General features: G+C 60.0%; 8 protein-coding genes and 1 non-coding gene across 9 annotated transcripts; 6 read left to right on the forward strand and 3 right to left on the reverse strand.

The window, feature by feature from the left end:
• Positions 1-176: 176 nt before the first annotated feature.
• BDZ90DRAFT_149081 (hypothetical protein) lies at positions 177-2005 on the reverse strand. Its single transcript, XM_025503521.1, has 2 exons — positions 1988-2005; positions 177-1910 (listed from the first exon to the last, which is right to left on the reverse strand). The coding sequence occupies exon 2, from the start codon at positions 1756-1758 to the stop codon at positions 508-510; it is 1251 nt and encodes a 416-aa protein (XP_025363087.1). The 5' UTR covers positions 1759-1910; positions 1988-2005; the 3' UTR covers positions 177-507.
• Positions 2006-2950: 945 nt separating this feature from the next.
• On the reverse strand, positions 2951-3045 carry BDZ90DRAFT_t17. Its single transcript has one exon. It is a non-coding gene; the product is annotated as a tRNA-Leu (tRNA).
• A 162-nt stretch (positions 3046-3207) lies between these two features.
• BDZ90DRAFT_231462 (oligosaccharyl transferase STT3 subunit) lies at positions 3208-6423 on the forward strand. Its single transcript, XM_025505873.1, has 4 exons — positions 3208-3961; positions 4033-5387; positions 5474-5611; positions 5675-6423. Exons 1-4 carry the CDS (start codon positions 3410-3412, stop codon positions 5982-5984), a joined length of 2355 nt encoding a protein of 784 aa, XP_025363088.1. The 5' UTR covers positions 3208-3409; the 3' UTR covers positions 5985-6423.
• Positions 6424-6433: 10 nt separating this feature from the next.
• On the forward strand, positions 6434-7594 carry BDZ90DRAFT_251007 (hypothetical protein; the record flags this gene model as incomplete). Its single annotated transcript, XM_025507718.1, has 2 exons — positions 6434-6949; positions 7108-7594. Exons 1-2 carry the CDS (start codon positions 6627-6629, stop codon positions 7592-7594), a joined length of 810 nt encoding a protein of 269 aa, XP_025363089.1. The 5' UTR covers positions 6434-6626.
• Positions 7595-12569: 4975 nt separating this feature from the next.
• Positions 12570-15427, forward strand: BDZ90DRAFT_278841 (hypothetical protein). Its single transcript, XM_025509121.1, has one exon. The coding sequence runs from the start codon at positions 12631-12633 to the stop codon at positions 15418-15420; it is 2790 nt and encodes a 929-aa protein (XP_025363090.1). The 5' UTR covers positions 12570-12630; the 3' UTR covers positions 15421-15427.
• A 127-nt stretch (positions 15428-15554) lies between these two features.
• Positions 15555-16696, forward strand: BDZ90DRAFT_278842 (hypothetical protein). The gene is made up of 2 exons (XM_025509122.1): positions 15555-15920; positions 16008-16696. Exons 1-2 carry the CDS (start codon positions 15634-15636, stop codon positions 16645-16647), a joined length of 927 nt encoding a protein of 308 aa, XP_025363091.1. The 5' UTR covers positions 15555-15633; the 3' UTR covers positions 16648-16696.
• A 186-nt stretch (positions 16697-16882) lies between these two features.
• On the forward strand, positions 16883-18555 carry BDZ90DRAFT_278843 (putative xylitol dehydrogenase). Its single transcript, XM_025509123.1, has 4 exons — positions 16883-17154; positions 17233-17453; positions 17529-17782; positions 17864-18555. Exons 1-4 carry the CDS (start codon positions 16953-16955, stop codon positions 18402-18404), a joined length of 1218 nt encoding a protein of 405 aa, XP_025363092.1. The 5' UTR covers positions 16883-16952; the 3' UTR covers positions 18405-18555.
• BDZ90DRAFT_278844 (SGS-domain-containing protein) lies at positions 18248-19367 on the reverse strand (the record flags this gene model as incomplete). The annotated part of the gene is made up of 3 exons (XM_025509124.1): positions 18248-19100; positions 19182-19278; positions 19348-19367. 3 exons carry the CDS (start codon positions 19365-19367, stop codon positions 18537-18539), a joined length of 681 nt encoding a protein of 226 aa, XP_025363093.1. The 3' UTR covers positions 18248-18536.
• A 194-nt stretch (positions 19368-19561) lies between these two features.
• BDZ90DRAFT_231468 (hypothetical protein) lies at positions 19562-23611 on the forward strand. The gene has a single exon (XM_025505874.1). The coding sequence runs from the start codon at positions 19600-19602 to the stop codon at positions 23479-23481; it is 3882 nt and encodes a 1293-aa protein (XP_025363094.1). The 5' UTR covers positions 19562-19599; the 3' UTR covers positions 23482-23611.
• The last annotated feature ends 107 nt before the right edge of the window (positions 23612-23718 follow it).

Consider the following 23718-nt stretch of genomic DNA (forward strand, 5'->3'; position numbering starts at 1 on the left):
GTACATGCGCCATTCGTTGCTCTCTTTCGCCCAGCGAAGTCACACTAGCCCGAGCGCCGCTCCATCAATGGGAAGCTCGTAGCAGAGGCGGCCCAGTCTACGATACCGTCACGCGTCTCGTCCAGCTCGAGCCTGGCGCATTCGAGCAAGGGGTGAAGAGAGAAAGAGGCTTGCACAATTGATGTATTGTGGAGGCCAGTATACTCGTAGCTGCCCGAGTTCAGGCCGCATTTCTATTCTACGCGTAGACTATAGCTACAAGCGGGTGAGAGCACTGCTTTAAATGCTAAGCAATGACGATCACTGGGCACAATGCCGGTCTTCGATGTGCGAGCAGGCAACGGATGACGGCGTTGCGCTCGCCGGCCGGGTAGGCGAGGAAGAGGGGCCCGCCGTGAGCAAAGAAGGACCGCACATGCTCCACTTCCTCCGCAGTCAGCTCCTCCAACCCCAGCAGCCTGGCCCCCCGCTCGAGGTACCAGTCCAGACGGCGGCGTTGCGTGGCCCTCAGCGCCGGCGTGCGCCAACTGCGCAGCCACCGGTTGCCAAACCAGCTCGTGACCACCGCGTTGACCAGCTCCTCGTGTAACTGACCAATGCTTGTCGGGCACGCCGCATTCCGTGTGTGGCGTGAGCTGCCAAGCTGGCAACGAAGGGATCCGCGCGGCGCTCGGCATCGATGCCTCGAACGCGCAGAGGCATACCGGTCCAGGGGCACCGGATTAGCTGCTTCTTTGCCCAGAGGCGGACCCAGAGGAGGAACAGCGTGACAGCCGAGCGATTGCGGCGGCAGAAGGCGCCGTAGTCGAAGTCGACTGGCGCTGCCACAGGCTCGCCGTCGCTTGGCGTTGGAGGGGGGACGCCGGAAGGGGCTTGGAGTCCCCGGGCATCGCAGCCGTCTGCCTTCTCGTCGGTCTTCTGGGCGTACTCCAAGATCTTGTCATCCGTCCGATCGCTTGGCATGAAGAGATGCGAGATGGCATTGTGCGCAGTGCCGACCGGGAGCGCAGTGCCGGGAGCTTCTTGAGCCACGATGTCCGCACAGAGACTGGCGATGGTAGCCCTTTCCGCCGCGCTGTAGGTCCTGCTGACCACAGGGCGTACTACCTCTCCAAGGTAGGCGTCGGAGTGCTCCATCGTGCCCGTGCCATCGTCCTCCAGCTCCATTGCGGCGGTGCCGTCGTCCTCCAGCTCCGTCGCATTGCCTTCCTCGCCATCTGCGTCGGCCTCCTCCTCGCCATCTGCTGCTGCTGCTGCCGCTCCCGCTGCTGCCGGTCCCGCAGCTCCACCCGCTGCTGCTGGTCCTAACGCCGGGATCCAACCACCCACAGGCCCTGTCGCAGGTGGCGCCGTGAGCGCGCGGCAAGTCGCGTTGACTTCGTCGCGCCACTCAGCCAGCGAGAACCTGGGCAGCTGTTCAAGGAGCGGCCAGACCTCGTCGTCCTCCATCTCATCTGTCCAGTTCTCCAGCACCCAGTCGACCAATTGCCTGTGACCGTGAGGCCCGACCACGTAGTACTCGTTGCTCCATAGCTCGAGCAACCGGTGGTGAGCGGCTTGGTGCAGGTCCATTGCGCGCTGGTTGCCCAAGGCGGCACGCACTGGACTGTAGAGGAGGATGGCAACCTCCAGGAGATCGCTGCACAAGGTCGTGCCACTACCCTTCGATCTCGTTCTTCGAGGGCGAGATCGGATGGGTCGAAGGCAGTATGTGAACAGGCATGGGCGAAGCGCAGCATGTGCGTTGGCGTTGGTCATGATGATAGGTGTGGTTGGGACTTGGCGCGATGCATGAGGGAGACTTGCTGGACGGCGGTGCTGGTGAGGCGGGAAGCGTTGATCATCCTCTCTCCAGATTCAGCTAAGCACTGATCTTTTTGTTCCTTCTTTGTGCTCGGGTCTCTTGGTATCTATCGCGATGATGTAGACAGACTCTGCTTCAGCTTGGGCTCTTTGATCTGCACCTGCCGAGCCGACGCGTACTCACTCTACAGAGGCCATTGGCGATGGTGCCGACTGATGTTGACGGGCTGGCGCTGAACGCGTGCTCCTGGGCTGCCACAGAGAGGTGCTCGCTCGATGAGCCAGAAGTCGATAAGGCTGCGATCGCTACATCCTTGGTCGAGATGATCTTGATGCGAGGCTTGCCTTGCCACGGTTGGAAGTGCAGTGGAAATGCTTGACGACGCGCGACACGGTCGAGAGGCGTATCGGTGGTGGCAGTCTGCAATGATCGTGCCGTGTCACTGTGGAGGGCTCGACGAGCGGCCGCGTGCAGAGTTGGCGCGATCGCGATGGTGCCGTACAGCTTGCCCTCGGGGGGCTTTGCGCGCGCAGCGAGGCTGATGATGTGGGCGAGGCTCATCTCTGGGCGACGAGCGTCGATGATGGCGTGCAGTAATAGCAGAGCTAGACTAGCGAGGGCGGTGTAGATGAGGAGGCGTTGCCAGTAGTCCATGATGTCGGCGGTGGCGATGGAGGTGTGGGTGGTGGGGGAAGTGGGAAGTGCGCTTTTATAGGCAAGAGGCAGGACAAAGCGTCGACACCGACTCAACTTGATTGCGCTCGTTGCCCGTCGCCGATCGTCATGACTCATCGCGGCGAGCACATCTGCCCCTTCGGCCCGCAATCCATTGGGGCCAGAACACCATCGAACGCCCGGCCCTGTTGATATCATTGCCCTGGAAGTGGGTCCAGACCCTCAGGAACCGCAGGATTAGCGGACGAGTGCCTGACGATCGCCGGACGAGCTGTTTGCCCCCGCGCCGGCCCGCGCACGGGTGGGCATCGAGAGTATCTACCAGCCATGATCACTCTCTGCCGCGCGTCGACGCTTCTCTTGCGGGGGCAAGAAGCGTAGACTTGACCAAAAAGAAAGCGGTTCGTTGAAGAGAGGCAGCCGTGATGCCCAAGAGGACTCGTGGTAGCGTGCAAGATACAAAAAGCTACTTGTTGTCAGCGGGATTCGAACCCGCGGTGAGCTTCCTCATCGGTGGCCACGTGGCAACTTAAAACCGACCCGATTGACCGCTACGGGATGACAACCGTTAGACTAAGTGCGCAGATTCGTCCAAACGCGCGGCGCGAAAAAAAGGCAGCGTACATATACCTACTGCTCATCATCTAGGGGCTTACTTTGCGCGTTCTTTGCAATGCCATCGTCCTCTTGTAATTCTTCTTCCAAGCTTTGAGAGATTGTCATGCAGACGCCAAGGTCTAAGCACGCTCTTGACCCGCCAACCTGCTCGAGATGGCTTGACAAAGGACCTTTGACGGCACGCCGCGTGGCTCCGCCTCCCATGGACTTGGCTGCTGCCCAGTGCGCTGTCCGTGCGGGGCGTGAGCAAGTCGAGCGATCGAGACAAAGTCTTCTTGTCCACTCCATCACCACCACCCCCTCGCGCCGGCCATGACGTCGTCGTACGCCTATCGTCTGCCGACGTTCTCACCGGAGACGACGCGCAACGTCGCATCTCTCCTGCGTGTGATCATCATTGTCCTCATCGCTGCAGCTGCCATCTCATCGCGCTTGTTTGCCGTCATTCGCCATGAATCCGTCATCCACGAATTCGACCCATGGTTCAACTTCCGCGCTACCAAGGTGCTCACAGAAGACGGCTTCTACCGCTTCTGGAACTGGTTCGATGAAAAGGCGTGGTACCCCTTGGGGAGAGCGGCGGGAGGTACGCTGTACCCCGGGTTGATGGTCACCTCTGGTGCCATCTTCCACTTCCTCAAGGCGATCAACATCCCCGTCGACATTCGCAATGTGTGTGTGCTGCTGGCGCCTGCCTTTTCAGGCTTGACGGCGTGGGCGACGTACATGTTCACAAAGTCGATGAAGGACGATGCTGCGGGCTTGCTTGCGGCGGCATTCATTGGTATCGCGCCGGGCTACATCTCCCGTAGCGTCGCCGGGTCCTATGACAACGAGGCCATCGCCATCTTCCTCCTCATGATGGTGAGTGTGCGCGCGCCACCTCTTGCGCCTCGTACTGACATATCGCGCCATCTCGCTCCGCGCCACGCCAGGTCTTCTACCTCTGGATCAAGGCCCTCAAGGACGGCAGCGTCATGTCGGGCGTCGCCTGCGCCCTCTTCTACTTCTACATGGTCGCCGCTTGGGGAGGTTACGTCTTCATCACCAACCTGATCCCGCTCCACGCCTTTGTCCTCATCTTGATGGGCCGCTTCAGCACCCGCCTCTACGTAGCCTTCAGCAGCTACTACGTCGTGGGGACGCTGGCTAGCATGCAGGTGCCCTTCGTCGGCCACAATCCCGTCACCACCAGCGAACACATGTCGGCGCTGGGCGTCTTCGGCCTGCTGCAGCTGTGCGCATTTGCCGAGTTCGTGCGATCGCTCGTACCCTCGCAGCAATTCAAGGTCCTCCTCCGCTCAGCCGTAGCAGGCATCTTCATGATCGCCTTCTCGGGCTTTGTCGTCATGTCCATTAATGGCAAGATCGCGCCATGGACGGGTCGCTTCTACTCGCTCTGGGACACAGGCTACGCAAAAAAGCACCTGCCTCTCATCGCCTCCGTTTCGGAGCACCAGCCGCCGGCCTGGCCCGCCTTCTTCTTTGACTTGGAGATGCTCGTCTTCCTCTTCCCAGCGGGCGTCTACTTGCTCTTCCAGCAGCTGCGCGATGAGCACGTCTTCGTCATCATCTACGCGGTGACGTGCAGCTACTTTGCGTCTGTCATGGTGCGCTTGATGCTCACCCTCACGCCAATCGTGTGCGTCAGCGCCGCAGTCGCCATCAGCACGCTGCTCGACACGTACCTCGATCCAAAGGAGCCAGAAACGCGCGAGGAGGTGACAAAGTCCCTCACCGACGATGCGACGTCTGCGCCGGCCACGCCCAGCAAAAAGGGGGGCAAAAAGGCTGGCGGGAAAACCGCGTCAGCATCTGAATCCGCTGCCTCGACGGCCCGCAGCCACGTCGCCGGAATCTACGGCCTCGACACGCGCATTGTCGTCTCCCTCTACACCCTCATTCTTCTCCTCGTCTTTGTCCTCCACTGCACCTTTGTCACCTCGACGGCCTACTCGAGCCCCTCGGTCGTCCTCGCCTCGCGCAACCCAGACGGCTCGCAACACATCATCGACGACTTCCGTGAAGCCTACTACTGGCTGCGCCAGAACACGCCCGTCGACGCCAAGGTGATGAGCTGGTGGGACTACGGGTATCAGATTGCTGGCATGGCCGATCGGCCCACGCTGGTGGACAACAATACGTGGAACAATACGCACATCGCGACAGTGGGAAGGATGATGAGTACGAGCGAGGAAAAGTCGGAGCCCTACCTCCGCAAGCACGACGTCGATTATGTGCTCGTCATCTTTGGAGGCTTGCTCGGCTTCTCGGGAGATGACATCAACAAGTGAGTAGGCGGAGCAGCGCAAATTGTGCCTCAGCGTCGCTCACCTCGTCCTTCGCCGCGCTCACCCCCACGCCGCGCTCGCACAGGTTCTTGTGGATGATCCGCATCTCAGGCGGCATCTGGCCCGACGAGATTCACGAGGTAGACTACTTTACCCCTCGCGGAGAGTACCGCATCGACGATGCTGCCTCGCAGACGATGAAGGACAGCTTGATGTACAAGATGTGAGTGTGCCGCGCTCCCCAACGAGAGTCTTCTCAACTCACCCCTCGCCACCCCGAATACAGGAGCTACTACCGCTTCAATGAGCTCTTCGGCGGCCGTCCCGGGATGGACCGTGTTCGCGGCTCCCAGACGGCCACACAATCCCCCAAGCTTGACATCCTCGACGAGGCCTTCACATCCGAGAATTGGATCGTGCGCATCTACCAGGTCAAGAAGCAGGACCCGCTCGGTAGACCATTGCCGCTTGCGAATGCCTTTGATCAGGGCAAGAGTATCGGGCGCGCGGTGGCTGGAGCTGACACGCCGGGATTGAGGCCGGTGGGCGCCGCGGGCGGCAAGCAGGGGAGAAAGGGGAGGAAGGCCACGAGCTGATGAGGCAATGATTCACCAATAGATGGGTGCTCGCGCGACGACGGACGCTTGAGCCGATTTCTTCAGACGCAAAGCGCGTGATTCTCCCATCTCTCCCCCGCAGCCCCCCTTTCCCCTCCCACCTCTTTCTCGCGCCCATTTCCCTGCGCTTCCTTCCCCTGTCGTCGCTCACGGCCTCGACCCTTTGCGAGGGACTTCCACGAGGCTGCGTGAGGATGGCATCGCTCTCTCGACGTCAGTCGCAGCACAGCGAGTCGTATTCGACGGCGAAGACACATTAAGGCCTCTGCGAGGCTGCCCGTCCTCTTCTCTGAAGCGCGTGATGCCCATTCAGGATCGATGACTTTCGTAATGCGAGGGGTACAGGCCTCAGTCTCAGAGCCAGGCAATGCTAACGATAATGATTTCGACTGCAATGCTAATGATAACGATTTCGACTACGCCCGCCTCTCGACCGGCCCTCGGCAATGAAGCTTGCCAGGGCGGAGCCCGCTCGTGTGGCTGCGTGAGACGAAAGCGAAAGCAGCCTGTTCCGCTTCTTGTGCTGAGCGGAGAGACGGCCGACTTGTTTCCTTCTTGCCGGTCCAACCTCTTCCTTCTCCATCGTAGCATACCTTGGGCCAACACTCCCGCTCACGCAGCATGGCATCCTCCTCCTCTGCATCAACAGCAGCGCCTCTCGCCCAGCCCAATGGCTCCCACCCCTCCAGCTCCACCTCGTCGCAACCGCAGTTCGACTCGATCCCCTCTGCCATCTCAGCCCTTCAAGCCGGCGAATTCGTCGTCGTCCTCGACTCGGAAGATCGCGAAAATGAGGGAGACCTCATCATTCCCGCTGCAAACGTGACACAAGAGCAGATGGCCTGGCTCATCAAGCATTCCTCTGGCTTCGTGTGCATCTCGCTACACCCGGCGAGGATTGAGGAGTTGCAGCTTCCTATGATGTACCCGAATAATGAGGAGCCGTGAGTACGCGCGAGAGAGACATGGTGTTGAACAGGTGGGAGCGAGGCGGAGAGTAGGAGAGGGTGGCCGGCAGAGGGACAGTTGTTTGCGCAGCATCGTGCTCATATCCTTGCCATCTCGCCGCCACACCGCCTCGCCGCCTCGTACGCACACACAGCCACAAAACCGCATACACAGTCACAGTCGACTACCGACACGGCACAACGACCGGCATCAGCGCAGCAGATCGCTCCCTCACAGCCCGCAAGCTCTCCCAATCCAGCGGAGCAACCGCCTCCGACTTCTCACGGCCGGGTCACCTCTGTCCCTTGCGATACACTGAGGGAGGCGTCCGTGTGCGTATGGGCCACACAGAGGCAAGCGTCGACTTGGCCGTAGCTGCAGGGTTTCCCGCCGCAGCCCTTTTGTGTGAGCTTGTGGACCCGGATAGCAAGGGAGGGGACATCGCTGCGAGGGACGCTTGTTTCAAGTTCGCAAGGGAGCACGGGCTCAAGGTGGTAACTATTGAGGCGCTCAAGAGGTGGAGGGAGGAGAGGGAGGGGCCATTGAAGCTTTCTGGTGGGGAAGGCGCGTTGGATCGACAGAGGGGGGTGAGTTTGAGCGAACAAAAGGTTGTGGGACCCGCTTCGGGGGCGACACAATGAAGAAAAGCCATCTCGCCAGGCGCACAAGTCATCTAATAGGATTAGCTTGATCAAGTAGAAGCATCTACAAAGTCCACCTTCCCACGCACGCGCCCTGCTCAAAGCCGCCTACACCGCATCGCGCCTCAACTTGTCCTGCTCGTTCGCGAATGCTCCAACAGCCTGCAGTGCCAGCCCAAACGCCGCCTCCTGCTCCTTCGTCCAAGCCCTCCCAGGCGCCTTGAACGAGGCCGCAATCAGCCGCGTCAATTGCTCGCGCAACGCTCTCACCGCAACGAGGGTGCGTTGCCCACCGACATCCTCTCCTCCATCGCCTGCCTTTGAGACCGCAGAGTTCGCGACCCGGAATCGCACCTTGTTCCGATCAACAAGCACAGTCCCGCAGCTCAGCCTCACGTCCACATCTCCACAGAGCAGCACGAGCGCGGCATCTTGCACCGGCGCCGTCTCGCGCGCGTAGAGCTTGCGGCTCTGCACAATGGTAAAGTACACCAGATGGGACTGCGAGATCGTCCCGCGGGGCAGATCGCCCAGCCGCAAGTGCCGAAAGTTGATCGACGACGGGTGTATGTGCGTGGGCTGATTGTTGCCCACGGTTCGTAGCTGAAAAGACTTGGAGTCGACGGCCAGGAGCTTAGGATAGAGACCTACGGCGAGGGCTGAGTGGAGGACAGAGATACTGTTGCCATTGGCGTCGAGGTGCGCGGGAGTCTCCATCAGCCGTGGCGCACCGTGTCCACCACTGCGGTAGCGCATGCCGAGTAAGCTGGCCTTCGTCGAGTCGTCGACGCGCACGAAACCGCTGTCGAGGAGGAAAGCCATGTACTGCTGCCTGAGCTCCTCAATCTGCTGCAATGTCTGATGCGAGAGGAAGGCCTTCCTGCAAAAGCTAAAGTGATGCTTCTGCCCCACGGCTCTGCGCCAAGCATTGAAGGCGTTTGCAATGGTGAGGAAGTCCGAGTTGCCTACCCTGAAGCTCGCCTTGGCCAGATCAGCCTCTCCTTCACGGCCAAATGGCGTGATGAAGGGTGACTTGCTGTTCAACGCCGCAGCAATGGTGAGTGCTGGGTCGAGACACTTGAAAAGCGAGGCGATGAGCAGGAATTTGCCCATGTGCACGTCCAGCGGGATGCGCGCTAGGTGTCGGCCCAGCGAAGTAATCTCCTCCGTCGTCGTCAAAGCTTTCACCTCGATCAGGGCAGAGACGGCGCGCTGCACATTGAGCGCCGAAGGCGGGTCCAAGGCTTGCGCCAACGCCTCACCAATTGAATTGCCGATGCGAATCTTCATGATCTTGAGCTTGAGTGCCAGATCCTGTAGCGAGAGGCGCAACATCTCCGGCAGCGGGTGGTCCGCCAGGTAGCGGTCGTGTCGCTGCTTAGTAAAGAGGTGGAAGCAGAGACCCTCCTGCACACGACCTGCTCGTCCTCTGCGCTGCTTAGCGTTGCTCTTGGCCACAAAGCAGTCCACCAGCCGTGAAGTCTGCCTCTTCTCGTCGAAGCGCATCTCGCGGTGCTTCCCCGAGTCGATGACGCACGTCACGTCCGGGATCGTGACACCAGTCTCTGCAATGTTCGTCGATATCACGATCTTGCGTACTCCTTGCGGCGGGATATTGAACACCGCACTTTGCTCCTCACTACTCAGCGTAGAGTGGAGCGGGCAGACCACGAAGCTCTGCGAGCCCAGCATCTTGTGGGCCAGGATCATATCGTTCAACTTGCGAATGTCCTGCAGGCCGGGGAGGAAGACGAGGATCGCACTGCTGTACTGCGACAGATCCGCGGAAAAGCAGATGCGCTCGATAAGAGAGAGGATGAGGTCGTGGTTGATGACGTACTCGTCCATGCGATCCAGCGTGCTGATCGTCTTGGGGCTGTACCGTGTCAGGGACTCTTTGGAAGTTTGCTTCTCCCCTGACTCTCCGTCTTCATCGCTGCTGTCCTCCAGATCGTCATCCTCCGTGCTCTGCAGCCCAGCCTTGTTCCCCGGCACATTCGCCTTCCTGCCCCCATATCCACCACGCCGCGGCTTGATGGCGTAGGGCGAATCGTCCTCGACCGTGTAATCGGTGAGCTGCACCGCGTCTTCCAAATACTGCGTCTGCACGGGGAAAGTCCGTCCAGGCACGCTCACCGTCGGGCACCCGCCGCAGTACGCAGAGATGCGCTCCGCGTCCAAAGTGGCGGACATGAGGATGACTTTGAGATCTTTGCGGTGCTGCAGGAGCGTCTTGAGGATGATCAGAAGAAAGTCCGACTCGATGGAGCGCTCGTGTACCTCGTCGATGACAATGTGTGTTACGTCGTTGACGGATGTGCCCTCGAGCATGCGCAGCAGGATACCCGAAGTAGCGTACACAAGGCGAGCCTCTCGCCCTACGTGGCTGTCCAAGCGGATGGCGTAGCCTACCCAGCTCTCGTCCGTCCCTACAGCACCCTTGCGCTCACCAAGCTCCTGGCTTACGCGCTCGGCCAGTGAGATGGCACTGATCCTCCTCGGCTCAGTACAGTAGATCTTGCACGGCTGACCACGTGAAAGACAGTGCTCAAGAATGTAGGCGGGCACTTGCGTAGACTTACCGCAGCCCGTCTCTCCACTCAGGACAAAGACTTGGTGGTTGTCCAGCACGTCGAGGATGTGCTCTCGATACTTGTGGATGGGGAGAGAATGACGCTGCGGGAGCATGGACTGGTAGGTAGGCCATGTATGACGGTCCGTAAGGAGCTGGCGTTGACGACCGGCCGCTTCTGGGGTGAGTGGCTTGACTGATCCACTCGCAAGGGCGCCAAGATCATTTTGCTGCTGCGAGCCGGGAGTTGCTAGGGCCGCTTCGCCGCTACCAAGCTTCTTCGCGGCCGCCTTTCTCTCCTCAACCTCCTTGAGTCGAGGCGCAAGTATCTCCCTCATCCGCCTCATGACCTCGACATCCTGCTTGCCCTTTTCCGCCTTGCGCGCCCGCTCAATCTCCTCATACCAATCGCGGTATGGCCCCGGCAAGCTGCGGAAAGTGGGCCGGTCACGATCGATGCAGTTGAGTGCGACGACGGAGAGCATGTCATCCGCCGAGCTCTGACTCTCCGTCGCCTCTCCAGTGAGTTCAAATGTGTCGATGTAGCTCTGCGTAGACTTCTTGCCCAGTGGGCCAGGCCAGCGCAACGTAAGGCGACTCCGGTAGACTCGCCCGCCGGTCGCGACAACATCGTATCTGACGTGGGAGGCGGGATCGACTCGTCGCAGGGATTCGGCAAGGAGGGAGCGAGGGGTGCGACCACCTTTGACTGTCTGAGGGAGGGAACGGACGGATACGGATACGCCGCTGGAATCGACGATTTCTGTGGGTGCTTCGTCCAGAAGCCCGCCAAACATATCGCCGTCGCCCCCATCGTCGCCCTCACCGTCTGCCTCCCCAGCTTCGCTCGGCGCGGTTGACGGTTGCTGAGAAGAGGCGGCGTCGGTCGGCGGCTCGGCAGGCTCGTCGCCGTCAGCTTGCTCAGCAGCAACATCCTGTGCTCTGCTCTGCTCATTCGTGCCCTCCTCCTTCTCGCCGCCCTCACTGTCCTTCTTTATCTCAGCCTCCCACTCTTCCCTCATCACCCTAAATGTCTCAGCAGCCAGTGCCGGATCAAAGTCTCTAGCCCTCTCTGACTCCCTAGCAGTTGTGGCCAGCCTTTCAGCGATAGCGTCCAGTTTGCCAGCATCAAAGCCTGCGCTTGTGCTCGCACCCTGTCTCAGCAGCTTCTTTTGCTGTCCCTTTATCCTCTCGACTTTTATCAGTGCCAGACGAGCACTAGCCCAGGCAAGGGAGGGCTTCTCTAGTGTATCCATCGGCCCGCTACCTTCTTGTCCAGCAGAGATGGCGTCACCAAGCTCGGTGACCAGCGAAGAGGATGAGAGTGCCAGCTGTCGCAGCTCAGAAGTGAGCGCGAGGGCCTCTTCCTCGCTTACTTCTCTTGCGGAGGATTTAGACTCTTTGGCCTTGCGGGCCTCAGCCTTCGATTGCGAGGCTAATGCGCCTCGAGGGCCCGTCTTACGTGAGAAGGAGTAGGCGGGCATGGTGGGCGGAATGGAATCGTCTGTTGATGCGGAGGCAACTCGCTCGTCCCCTTCTGCTGATGATTCGGCAAGACCTTTGCGGCGTCTTTCGGCTTCAGCGAGCTCGGGGGTGGTGAGACGTGCGACGAGGCAAGCGAGGCAATCTTCAAGCTCGTAGGGCCCTGTGGTTGAGCTGAGGGCGAGGTCGGCTTGTGCTGCGGTGTACCCCAGCTGCTGAATGAGGCCATGAGTGATAAGAGCTTTGAGATAGAGCTTGTCCTCATCGAGCAGAGTAGCCGGCAGTGGGGACAAGGATGTCGAGGAGGATTCTGCTGCCTCCTCTTCCTCTTCTTGTGCCATCGACTTGACTTCGGTGTCCTGCCGTACCTTGTCGACGACGCTCGGGTCGATCTCAAAGGTAGGGAACGTCTCTGCCATTCTCTGATCGTACTCGAGGGCCTTCCATAGTCGGGCGACCTCCTTCTTGGAGCGGAGACTTAGTCTCTCGACGAGGCCCTGAAGCTCCATCTCATCGGCGTCCTTCTCAAACTCTGCCGTCGGTCCAGGTGCTTGCCCATTGCTGGTGTGGCCAGCAACTGGCTGACCATTGGCTGCTCCTGGACGAGGTCCGCCATTGGCGGCTTCCTTGGCCTCTGCAGCCTGCGAGGGCGCTGACTCTTCGACGACTGGCTTCTTCGAGGGAGTACTTGTGGTAGCGAAGCCACGATTGACCGTCGACTTGAGCGTCGGCTTCTTCTTCTTTGCCATGTCGCGGGTCAAGTGAGGTTGCAAGTGAGGATAAGAAGCTGTCCAGGCTCCAAGTGTTATTCTGGCTCGACCTCTGATTCCACTCACTCGACCCTTGCTGACGTAATGCGGCCTGGGAGCGCTCAAGAATTTCCATGTTGCATGCATTTCGCCCTTCCGCTCGCCCCTTGTTGCCCTCTCTAATCCCCTTCATCATTTCGCATCGAGCCTGCCCAAGGGCCTTTCGCGACAAGATGGACACCACGACGACATCCCTGGCGATTCATCGCCTCCGATTCTTGCCCTTTGCCCCTTCCCCGCCAACATCTCTCGCCATCTCCCCTCACCCAATCGCAGCCACAGGTCGAGGTCTCCTCGCCGTCGGGCGACAGAATGGCGACATTGACCTGTGCGTCTGGGTAAAAGGAGGCAAAGGAACAGACAAGGGGTGGATCCCACATACCACGCTCGTCTCTTCGTCGACGAAGCCAGCAAAGGTCGAGTCCCTCGCCTTTGCTGTGACATCTAGTCCCAACTACGGACCAAACAGGCTACGCCTCTTTTCTTCTTCGGGCGGGTCGAACCTGCTCGAGCACTTTTTGCCAGAGGAGTTCGCCTCTCTTGAAGCCCGTCAAGGCGCTATCAAGCGGTCGATCACCGACAACAAAGTCACAGGCACCTCCCGCTCTCTGTCCTCGCACGGCGGCGTCATCTGGTGTATGGCCCCCTCGCCCCTGGGTAGGTACATTGCCATCGGGTGTGAGGACGGGCACATCCGCATCGTCGATATCAGACAGGGACGATTCGAACACGTCTCGCTCACCAATGTCGAGCGCTTCGCCGATGGTACGAGGGAGATCACCCCGAGGACGGACAAGGCAAAGTCGAGGATCGTCAGCTTGGCCTGGGGCCCGCCTATCGTGCACGAGACTAAGAAGCCAGCACGCAACACAGCCAACAACTCCAACGACAGCTCGGACTCGGACAGCGATAGTGACGACGACGACGATGACGACCCGGATTCCTCCTCTCGCCGCGAGTCCCTCATCTTAGCAGGGACCGCCTCCTCCCACGCCCTCCTCTTTCCCATCTCAACAGGTCGCGCCTCACAACGTCTTCTCCTCCCCAAGGGCCGCACCGAGCAGACCATCGTTTGGAGCTCGGCCGTCCTCTCAGACGGCACACTGATTACGGGCGACTCGCTGGGGTTCGTGACATTCTACGACGCCAAGACCAAGGTGCCTCTTCCCGACGCCAGGTTCCAGGTGCACGAGAGGGGGGCAGACGTGCTCTGTCTAACAGTCGGTACCGATGGAAGGACGGTCTACAGTGGAAGTGTAGATCAAAAGGTCGCTGAGTTCACCTTCATCGCTGGAAAGTGGGCGCACGTTGCTACAAGGCGACTGCATGCGCACGACGTCAAGGCGCTCGTCATTGACCCGGCGCCTAGTGTACGCACTGCTGCCAACAAGGGCTCCGCGAGCGCAGTGACACCTATCCTCGTGTCGGCAAGCGCAGACTACAATGTTGTCCTCACGCCCGCCTCACCCCCAAGCCAGATGAGCGTCAAGAAGGGAGGTAACAAGGCGCGGCAACTCGAAGCTGCGGGCGCAGTCAACCCAGTCTCCTCCAACCCGATCACCACATTCGCATCAACAACGCAACGCCGTGTGCCTTACGTGCCCTCTTCCTCCTCCGGCTCTAGCCTGGCAGGCAGTGGTGCAGGAAGTGTCACCCTGTGCGCGAGCAAGGGGTGGGCAGTCAGTCGCTCTGCGAGCACGATTGAGGTGTGGGAAATGCGCCCTCCTGCTTCGCCCGAGGTTGGCATCGGATCTCTTACCCTACAACCGCAGTCATTACCCGCGGACCAGCCCCCTTACATCCGCTTGCTTCAGATGGAGATGACCAAACGACGCTCCGCGCTCATCGCGCACGCCATCTCTCCCTCTGGCCGTTGGCTGGCCGTCTCCGACCTTCGCGAGACCAAGCTGTACTCCCTTAAAAGCCTCGGTGGGGATTTGCAGCCAAAGAGGAGCAAAGCCTTTACTGCTGCGTTTGCATCTCTTGAGCAAGAAGGCGCGGCTGCCCCTGCCGCAAGTGTGATCAATTTCACGCCGGACGGAAGATTGGTGATGGCTTCATGGCCGGACAGCAAGGTCTACGTCGTCTCGCTCGACGAAGACAGATGCCAGGTAGTGAAGGTATGGGAAGGAGCCAAGGCTGTCAAGGGTGGACGAGCTGTTGTTGGCAGGACCGCCAAGCCGGCCGACGACAGCGGGGATGAGAGCGACGCCTCAGACTCGCACTCGGACTCGTCGTCCTCGTCAGCACCCGCGCCTCGCATAGACCACCTCCTCCCCACCCCCGACTCGCAATACCTTCTCTGCGTCAGCGGCATCCACCTCTGGTCATACAACCTCGACCTTCTCTCCCCGACTGCGCGTGTCTTGCCCTCGTTGCCCGCACGAGCGGTAGGCGTCGCTGCACACCCAAACAAACCCTCGGCGGTCATTGCGGCACTGCAGAGTGGCGAGGTGCGGACCCTGCACCTCGACGAGACAATGAGTGGTGGCAAGGGTGATGCCTTGTGGGAGCATTTGCGTAAGGGTGTGGAGGCAAAGTTGGCTGGTATTCGCGATGCACCGACGGGCGTCTGCTGGGTGCCAAGGAATGCAGCTGAAGGAGGTGCCATCCTCGTCGTGTACGGAGCGACGTGGCTCTTGACGGCCAGGGAAACTGGGCACAACGGCGGCTTGGTCAACGGCAATGGCGTCAATGGGCATAAGCGCCGCAGCAATGGTTCTGGACTTGCCGAAGGTGACGGCTCGGGCAACGGCGATGGTGATCTCGGCTTCCCTTACTGGGTCGTGAGGCTAACGCACCGCTACCAGCCCATTGCTGCTGTTGGGCCTTTGCGCGTCGCGGAGGATGGACAGGCCGAAGAGACAGCGGGCATGGGCCTGGGTGTGGTCGAGAAGCCCATCTTCGGGCTCGTGCAAGGCATGGACAAGGCGTGGAAGAGGCAGAGGAGATACGGATGTTGAGGTGCTCTGGAGAGATTGTTGTAATGCAAAGGATAGATTTGAGATGAAGCTTCGACTGAGCAGCGCAGCGCGAGTGACTCCAGCACGGGCCATGACGGCTCGACGTTGGACTGCTTTCTTCTTTCCGACGCTTTCCCTACGTCCCTTTCTTTGTCCTCGTCCCTCCACTACCTCTTCGCAGACACCCTCCTTTCCTCTCTCTCATTCTCCAGCATGGCAACAACAAAACTTGCTACCCTCTTCATCCGCACCCTTGCAAAGCCAATCGCGACCCAATTGAAGACACAAGCAGCCCAGCATGAATCGTTCCGCCGTGTCTGTGTGGCCATCGCGCAGACAATGCATCGCTCTGAGATGGCGCTGCGATACGGGCTCTTACCCAAGGCGCCAATGAGAGCGCATATACCACGAGCAGAGGCCAAGGCTGGGGAGGATGGCGGTGAGGAGGGAAAGGAGAAGGAGAGGGAGAGACCGAAAGTGCGGCCATTGAATGAGGCAAAGTGGGTGCGCCGAATCAGCTAGTAGCGAGGAGATGATAGAACATCAATTACTCACCCTCGTCCCCTGACCCTCTCTCTCGCTTGCAGAGCGATAGCGAATGGCGCGAACTTCCTCTCAGAAGCCTTCCTCTTCCTCATCGCGGCAGCACTCATCCTCGGTGAATCGTACCGCAGCTCAGCCAAGAACAAGAAACAGCGAAACCGCACCGAGGAGAAGGTCGAGGAGGTCGCTAGAGCGGTTGATGCGTTGTGCGTTAGATTAGGCGTTGACCCACGCGCCGTTGGGCTCGATTTATCAAAGGAGGGCGAGGACGGCGAAAGTGAGGGGGAGGGGGAGGACGGGCCACAGAGTGACGAGCAGCTCGAGGCTAGTAGACATGCTGCAGCGGCAATGCATCGTAGGAGGGAGGATGAGGATGAGGTCAAGAGACTGAGGGCTGCGGTCAGTGTGCTGCTGAAGATGGCGCTCAAGTCGGGGTGGGTACAGGGCGGGGAGGCGCTGGACCTCTCCAAGATCCTCGATGGAGCAGACGGTGCTGGTAGTGGCAGTAGCGGAGCATCTGGCGAACAGAGCCAAGCAGAAGGAGGAAGGGGCCAAAGTCAGGCTGACGAGCAAGACAAGGAGCCTTCAGCCTCGCCCATCCTCGACCAGGTAGCAAAAGCAAGAGCGAGACAGTTGGCTGAGATGTCGCGGGTCAGTCCCAGTAGTGGCAATACCTCAGCATGATCCTCAATAGCATACCCATCATCGGCCTCGTCATTAACGTGGGCCAGCCATCCTGCGCTCTGCAACCTCGTCGTCTTGAGTTGCCGCTGTTCCGTCCCGCCTGAGCCGCCTCCTCCACCGCCCGCACGACACAGATCCAGCGTGCAGAGAAAGCCGGCCGGCAATCTGGAAATCGTCGCTCCTTTTTCTCCGTTTCCCCACTGACTGCCTCAATCTCAGATCTTCTTATATCTGCTGAGGCACCCCCTTCCCATCTAACTCTTCCTCACTCACTCACTCACTCACTTCACTCAGATCTCGCAACCATGTCGTCAATTGCAGCCAACCAACTTCCCGGCGACCCGCACCCAAAGGCCACCCCCATCGGGCGTGACAACTCTCTTCCTGTTCCCAAGGCAGATGGTAACCTCAGCTTCGTTCTTCGAGGGCAGGAGGACGCCATCTTCGAGCAGAGGGAGCGCAAGCCATTGAAGGACGACGAGGTTGAAGTTAACATCCGACAGACGGGTGCGTAGCCTTCGAATGCCGTGTCACACGACATCTCCTCCACTCTTACTAACATCTCCCCATGCTGTATCACACAAGGCATCTGCGGCTCCGACGTGCACTACCTCCAACATCTGCGCATTGGAGACTTTGTAGTCCGCAAGCCCATGGTCCTCGGTCACGAGTCGGCCGGAATTGTCACGCGGGTAGGCAAGGCCGTCGACACGCACAAGGTTGGAGACCGAGTGGCTCTTGAGCCGGGAGTGCCTTGCTTCATGTGTGACAGGTGTAAGGCGGGGACTTACAACCATTGCGAGAAGGTGAGACAGCGTCGTCATCTGACCGCTCGAGAAGATGTGCTGATCGGCTCTCATCCCCGCCCGCCCCTCGCGCAGCTTGTCTTCGCCGCCACGCCTCCCTATGATGGCACCCTCGCCACTTACTATAACCTCAACGCTAGCTTCGCCCACAAGATCCCGGACAACATGACACTCGAAGAGGCCAGTCTGATGGAGCCGCTGGGAGTCGCAGTGTACAGCACAGTCTTCCAGGGCAAGGCCGCCCCTCTGCAGAACGTCCTCGTCTTCGGCGCTGGGCCCATTGGGTTGCTCTGCGCTGCTGTTGCCAGGGCCTTCGGTGCAAAGAGGGTGTAAGTAGCGCGAGGTACGACGATAGCGTGCTTCCCCTTTTCTCACCCTGACTGAAATGCTCTGCTCCCCCCTTTGCACAGCGTCGTCATCGACGTCGTCGACTCGAAGCTCCAATTCGCCCGCTCATTCTGTGCCGACTCCGTCTACAAGCCTTCCCTCCCCAAGGAGGGCGAGACCCCCATCGCAGCATCAGAGCGCAACGCCAACGAGCTCCTTGGCAGCGACGCCTCCTCAGAAGACATTCGTTCAAAGGGCGGATTCGACCTCGTCCTTGAATGTACAGGCGCAGAGCCTTGCGTTCAAATGGGTCTGTTTGCTGCTCGTAAGCGCAGTCGCTTCGTTCAAATCGGTATGGGTCGCACCCCACTCTCTTTGCCGATTCACAGGATCAACATCAACGAGATCGAGATGGTGGGCTCCTTCCGCTACGGATCGGGCACCTACAGGACTGCAATCGATCTCGTGGCCGAGGGTAAGATTGACGTGAGCAGGATTGTGACGCATAGGTACAGGTTCGACGAGGCACACGCTGCCTTTGAAGCAACAAAGCGAGGGAAGGGTGAGGACGGAGAGCAGTGCATCAAGGTACAGATCTGCCAAGGGGAGGCGAGCGATGCTTGAGCGGGTCGAGCTGTATCTTCACGGAATGGAATCGTTGTGATCTCAAGATCGACTGGTATTGATGCTCTCTCTCTCTCTCTCTCTCTCTCTCTCTCTCTCTCTCTCTCTCTTTGTGGGGGCCTTGCGATGCGACTACCACTTTCTAGCCTCCATGCCATCAGGGGGCCTAGCCTTGACCTCTCCTTTTCCCACCTCAGCCCAATTCGTGCTCAAGCTAGTCCCGCCACTCTCCGTGTAGCTCTTCATCATCGCTCGACGTGTGTCATCGTCGGCGTCCGCGTAGAGCTGCTGGAAGAAGGCATCGACGCCGCCCTCACCCTTGCTCGAGCCCTTGGCGGCCTTTGACGCTCCCTCGCCATCTTCGCCGTCGTCGTCATCGGCGAGCTGGAGATTGTCCCACTTAGAGCGTGGTCGCCCTGCTGCCGCCACTGCTGGTGCTGCAGCTGGAGCCGCCTGGCTATTGCTACCCCCCACCTCTGCTGACTCCGCACCCGCAGTCGCGCTATCATAAGTCGGCGGGGCTGCATCGCCCGACTTGATCTCGAGAGAGGTCCATTGCTTGCCCGGCGTCGCCTTGCACAGCAGGACGTCGACTTTTGTGCTGAGCACCTTGTACGACGAGTTGGCCGAGTCGATGGAGTCGAAGAGTTGGAGCTCGAGTGATTGGGGTGGCGTGCTGGAGAGGTTTGCGGAGAGCTGCGCGTGTAAAAGGGGACATGAAGCATTAGGTCAAGATGTGTCAGAAAAATGAGGGCGAGGCCATAATTCCGCACGCACGCTATGGTTGCCAAAGGTGACGGACACGTCCGACTCGGCGAGGCCCTTTGCGAAGATGGAAACGTTGACCGAGGTGTCCGTCTGGTAGTAATCGTATCTGTAGCCAGCAGACAGCATCCAGTTTAGCAGACCCGTCTCCTCTTGTGCCCTGCTTGTTGTGTCTCACCTTGGTTTGTTCGTTGCCATCGTTACTGTATCGACTCTCGATGGTGGAGAGAAGCCAACCTTCGCGACTCCACAGTCGACTTGTCGGACTGGCGGTGGGCTGAGCCACGTGGCTGCTTCTCATCGAGCGTGTTTGGCTTTGTTGATGCCAGGCCGCGCCTGCGAGATCGCAGATGGCGGCGGCGGCTCGCTCCCCTTTCCGTTGATCCTTTCTCCCACACATCATCATCATCGCAACCAATCAACGGCGTCGATGCCGACATCGTCGTCTTCTTCGAGTGCAAGCGCGGGCGTCGCTGGAGGCAGTCGTGCTCCTCGACCTCCGACGACCGCGAGCAGCAGCAGTAGCGCAGGCGGAGGCAGCAGCGGCGGCCATCGATCGACAACGGCAAATGGCGGGCCGCGTCCTGCCTCATCGACCTCATCCGTATCGACGAGCAGCAAGCCCGCGGCGTCAAGAGACGCAAAGTCTGCGTCGAACCTTTCATCGAAACGCTCCGTAGCCTCATCAGCCTCATCGCGACCAGCTGCTCCAAAAGTACAAGTCAGACAGCCAACGTCTGCCGGGGCGGCTACGGGCGGAGCAGGGCGACCGGGCAGTGCCTCTTCCTCTTCGGCCCCTCCCGGTGCTCAGCAACGCGCCTTGAAAGCAAAAGCGTCCACCTCCTCTCTCTCGACCGCTCGTGACGATACAACGATGAAGCGAGTCCCTCGACCACAGCAGAGCGCAGCTGCCGGCCCATCTAAAACGCCTGGTAACGGCACCGCAGCTGGCTCAGCAGGCGTTTCTGCCTCCTCATCATCTCGCCAGCCGGTGCGAGGCAATCTCATCTTCCATCAGCTCAAAGCTGACGTACTGCGAGGCGACGCATCCGCCTTCTTTCCCCAATTACCTGACCCCGTGCTAGATGAGGACGCCCTCCTCGCTCGGCTGGTACGACTCAGCGAGGATTACCTGCATCCAGAGGGTCATGACATCTGCTCGGCCTCCTTTTACGCCTTTTTGGCGCTCAGTCTTCAGCCGAATTCTGTACCCGCAAGACGGCTGCGCGCTCGTTGCTTTTTGGACGGTGGTCAAGGCTCCGTGCTCCCTTTCGTGCCAGGACAAGGTAGCAAACGTGCTGGAGCTCTCGCAGCCCTTGCGACGCTCGAAGAGGGCAACAATGCGGTGTTCGCAGACATGGAGTGTGCAAAGATCTGGAGTCAGGCGTGTGTGGTCCTCGACAGACGAGAGGAGGCGGAGCAGGTGCTCAAGTGGTGTCTCGCCTCGCCGGATGCATCGACCTCGACGCCAAACAGCCCAGCCTCTCGCTCTGAAGACCCGCCAGAGCTTGTATCAGCGGTAGCGAGACAACAAGCTGTTTCACTCTGTGAGCTGGGCTTCATGGCGAAGGAGGGAAGCAGGGCGGATGAAGCAGAAAAGCACTTTCTCGAGGCTCGAAGCAAGGATCCGTGGAATTGGAGAGCGTGGTTGGGATTGTGCCAGCTCGGCGTGGCTCCACTACCCTTTGCAGCCTTTGTCGACTCCGCGGCAGATCACGATGCGGTCGAGTTTCTCGATCAGGCGATCATTGCGCTTGGTGGGACGCCGTCTGCTCTTGAGCCAGCGATGGCCGCAATGCCTCCGCCAGAATCGTCGCATCAAGTGACCTCATCATCGTCGTCACGTCCAGGTATCCAGCGACCGGGTACCAGACCCACCAGTTCAGCCACGACGACGGCGCCAGCAGCAACCGCGAAGCGCACGAAGAGCGGCGCTTCTCCCAGACCGACCTCATCAAGCCGCAACAACGCCGAGAGCTCCTCCCAACCGCAACGGCTGCCTGCTTCCGCGAGCGCTACGCCAGCCGTAATGTCTCGCACTCTCTCGCAAGCCAAGACGAATGAGCGACCCCCGAGCAGCCTTAGCAACGGGTCAGCAGCGTTGCCTGAGAAGGAAAAGCAGGTCAATGATTCGATGACTGTTACGCGGGATAGTTTGAGGAGGAGCACGAGAGCGCAAGCCACTCCGGCGACCACGAGACGGAACGCTGCGGCTGGAGCAAGAGGTACGACAGGAACAGCGGCGACCGGTGCTACTCGGACCGGAGCACCGCAGAAAAGTACCGCAGCTACGTCCTCAACGACTTCGTCCGGCAGCCGACCAGCGGGCAGGACAGTCGATCGCGGCTCTTCGGACAGGGAGTCCACGTCCACTCGTCCCACTTCAGCAACGCAGCGACGACCGCAATCGAAGCCCATCTCTGGCCCAGCCTCTGCTTCCACACTCGAGCCCATCATCGACGATGTCGCCGAGTCTATTCGACAAGCCACTCTCAAGAAGGCGGCAGAGAAAGCAGCTCGCTGGCGTGTAGCGGATCAGGGAGTGCTCAAGTACCTCCGGCTTGTCGGTGGGGCGTACAAGGACGCGCTGGACTTCAAGGGCGAGAGAGTCTTGCGCGCGTTCTCCTTTCACCCGTCAAGCGATGCTAGCAGCAGCCATAGTCTTCCACCCGTTGCACTCGCCTCCCTCCTCTCCACTCCCGAGATCGGCTGCCTACTCGCCCGCGTACATCACGACATGGCCCAATATTCCGAGTCTCTCCAGTCCTTCGAGGGCGTTCTCCGCGCCCCTCGCGGCTCGCACGGCAGGCAATGCTTGCTGGAAAGCATGGACATCTACTCTCTCGTCCTCTACCATCTCAATCGGCAGTCAACCCTCTCTGCCCTGGCCCAGGACCTCCTCTCCTTCGATCCAGATGCAGTTCAAACGCACATCGCCATCGGCAACTTGTTCAGCTTGAACGCCTCCCCTTCCATCGCGCTTCGCTCATTCCGTCGCGCCTGCCTCTCCGCTCCCCGGTACGCCTACTCCTACACCCTGGCGGGGCACGAGTGCCTCACCTTGAACCAGCCGCTCAAGGCGCTGCGGTACTTCAGGCAGGCGGCCAAGCTGGAAAAGAGACACTGGAACGGCTGGAGCGGGATTGGAACCGTGCTCTCACTTGAGGGCAAGTGGAGTGATGCTCGCTTTGCCCTTTCTCGGGCGTGCAGCCTGAACGGGTCAAATGCAGGGTTGCACGAGGTGTTGGCCGTGGTTCATGAGATGCTCGGTGATCGTCCCGCGGCTCTCGAGAGCTACGATACTGCGATGCAGCTCAACCCGAAGGGAGCGAGCGCGGCCTTGAGGAAGGCGGAGCTCCTCTGGGCCTCTGGGAGGCTGGAGATGGCTCATGAAGCTTTGCTGAAGGCTGTAGCACTCGCGCCGAATGAAGCACGCGCACACCTGCTGCTTGCAGAATCCTTCATGCGAAAAGGAGGTGGGAGCTTTGCGCCTCTCAGCAAGACGAAGTCAAGCAGCGAGGCGGATCCTAGCAGCAAGGACGCTAGCGGGGTAGCAGCGGTCGCCAAAGCCGTCGGCGAGCCGGTCGCCCCACGCAAGTACCACGATGAGATTGCTCGACATCTAGCAATGGCCCTTGATTTGGAACCTGGGCTCAGTCGTCAGATTAAGGCAATGGCGGAAGGAGTGGGAGCGACGTTGCGTGGTCAGAGCGGGGGAGCGGCTGCCGCTGTCGCCGCAAGAGCAGCTGCCGCCGCCAATGGAGGCGTCGGTCATGCAGGTGGCAATCTTGGCCCTGCCATGGGTCTGCCGGATCGCAGCGTCGGCTCCTCCTTTTCCGGCATTGATGAGTCCCGTCGCTTCTACGATGAGACTGGAGCAGAAGGGGAGTACTCCTCAGCCGCGTATGAGAACGGCGTGGCAGGAGCGTCGGAGCTGATGGATGATAGCATGGGCGTGTTGAGGGATGAGGAGGGTGCGGAGAGCTACGCGCGTGTAGGTGACGATGAGGACGACGAGGAGGACGATGATGATGATGATGAGGAGGATGAGGATGACGACGGGGACGATGGTGAGGAGGAGGAAGATGAGGAAGAGGAAGGGGAGGACGCAGAGGAGGAGGAGGAAGACGGCCGCATGTCAGACCAAGAGTCTGCGGCACACGATTCTGCCTCAGACGGCGGTGGCGCAGAGGTGCAGGATAGCCAAATGGCCGAGCATGACCACGGAGATGTGGCCATGGCTCCCGGAGGGGCCGGTGCAGACGCCAGCGCAGCGAGTGGGGATGGCGAAGAGGAGATGAGCCTTGAGTAGCTGCACTCTTTGCCTGACCTGCCGCCTCGCCACTCCCAGCCCCTTCCTTTCTACATTCAATTCTCGTCCTTCATCGACTATCCCCAGGTCGAGTCTGCGCACAATACCATTGCTTCCTATCGCGACTCTGAGCTTGCTCTGTGAGCAAGGATGATGCGCGCCTTTGTCTCGTTGGCTTCTCGGAATCCGGGCTCAAAAGATGGTTGCCGCGAGTGCCGAGCCGGTGTCAGGCACTCG

The sequence above is a fragment of the Jaminaea rosea genome, assembly GCF_003144245.1.
Source record: "Jaminaea rosea strain MCA 5214 unplaced genomic scaffold BDZ90scaffold_4, whole genome shotgun sequence".
Taxonomy (NCBI): Eukaryota; Fungi; Basidiomycota; class Exobasidiomycetes; order Microstromatales; genus Jaminaea; species Jaminaea rosea.

What these genes read in the sequence shown, in the direction of transcription:
- BDZ90DRAFT_278843 (XM_025509123.1), top strand. Translation starts at nt 16,953, where the DNA reads ATGTCGTCAATTGCAGCCAACCAACTTCCCGGCGACCCGCACCCAAAG. An exon ending in AGTTAACATCCGACAGACGG is followed by an intron (nt 17,155 to 17,232) that starts GTGCGTAGCCTT and finishes GTATCACACAAG; the next exon opens with GCATCTGCGGCTCCGACGTG. An exon ending in GCCTTCGGTGCAAAGAGGGT is followed by an intron (nt 17,783 to 17,863) that starts GTAAGTAGCGCG and finishes CCCTTTGCACAG; the next exon opens with CGTCGTCATCGACGTCGTCG.
- BDZ90DRAFT_149081 (XM_025503521.1), bottom strand. Translation starts at nt 1,758, where the DNA reads ATGACCAACGCCAACGCACATGCTGCGCTTCGCCCATGCCTGTTCACA.
- BDZ90DRAFT_231468 (XM_025505874.1), top strand. Translation starts at nt 19,600, where the DNA reads ATGCCGACATCGTCGTCTTCTTCGAGTGCAAGCGCGGGCGTCGCTGGA.
- BDZ90DRAFT_278841 (XM_025509121.1), top strand. Translation starts at nt 12,631, where the DNA reads ATGGACACCACGACGACATCCCTGGCGATTCATCGCCTCCGATTCTTG.
- BDZ90DRAFT_278842 (XM_025509122.1), top strand. Translation starts at nt 15,634, where the DNA reads ATGGCAACAACAAAACTTGCTACCCTCTTCATCCGCACCCTTGCAAAG. An exon ending in CGGCCATTGAATGAGGCAAA is followed by an intron (nt 15,921 to 16,007) that starts GTGGGTGCGCCG and finishes TCTCGCTTGCAG; the next exon opens with AGCGATAGCGAATGGCGCGA.
- BDZ90DRAFT_231462 (XM_025505873.1), top strand. Translation starts at nt 3,410, where the DNA reads ATGACGTCGTCGTACGCCTATCGTCTGCCGACGTTCTCACCGGAGACG. An exon ending in CCATCTTCCTCCTCATGATG is followed by an intron (nt 3,962 to 4,032) that starts GTGAGTGTGCGC and finishes GCGCCACGCCAG; the next exon opens with GTCTTCTACCTCTGGATCAA. An exon ending in TCGGGAGATGACATCAACAA is followed by an intron (nt 5,388 to 5,473) that starts GTGAGTAGGCGG and finishes GCGCTCGCACAG; the next exon opens with GTTCTTGTGGATGATCCGCA.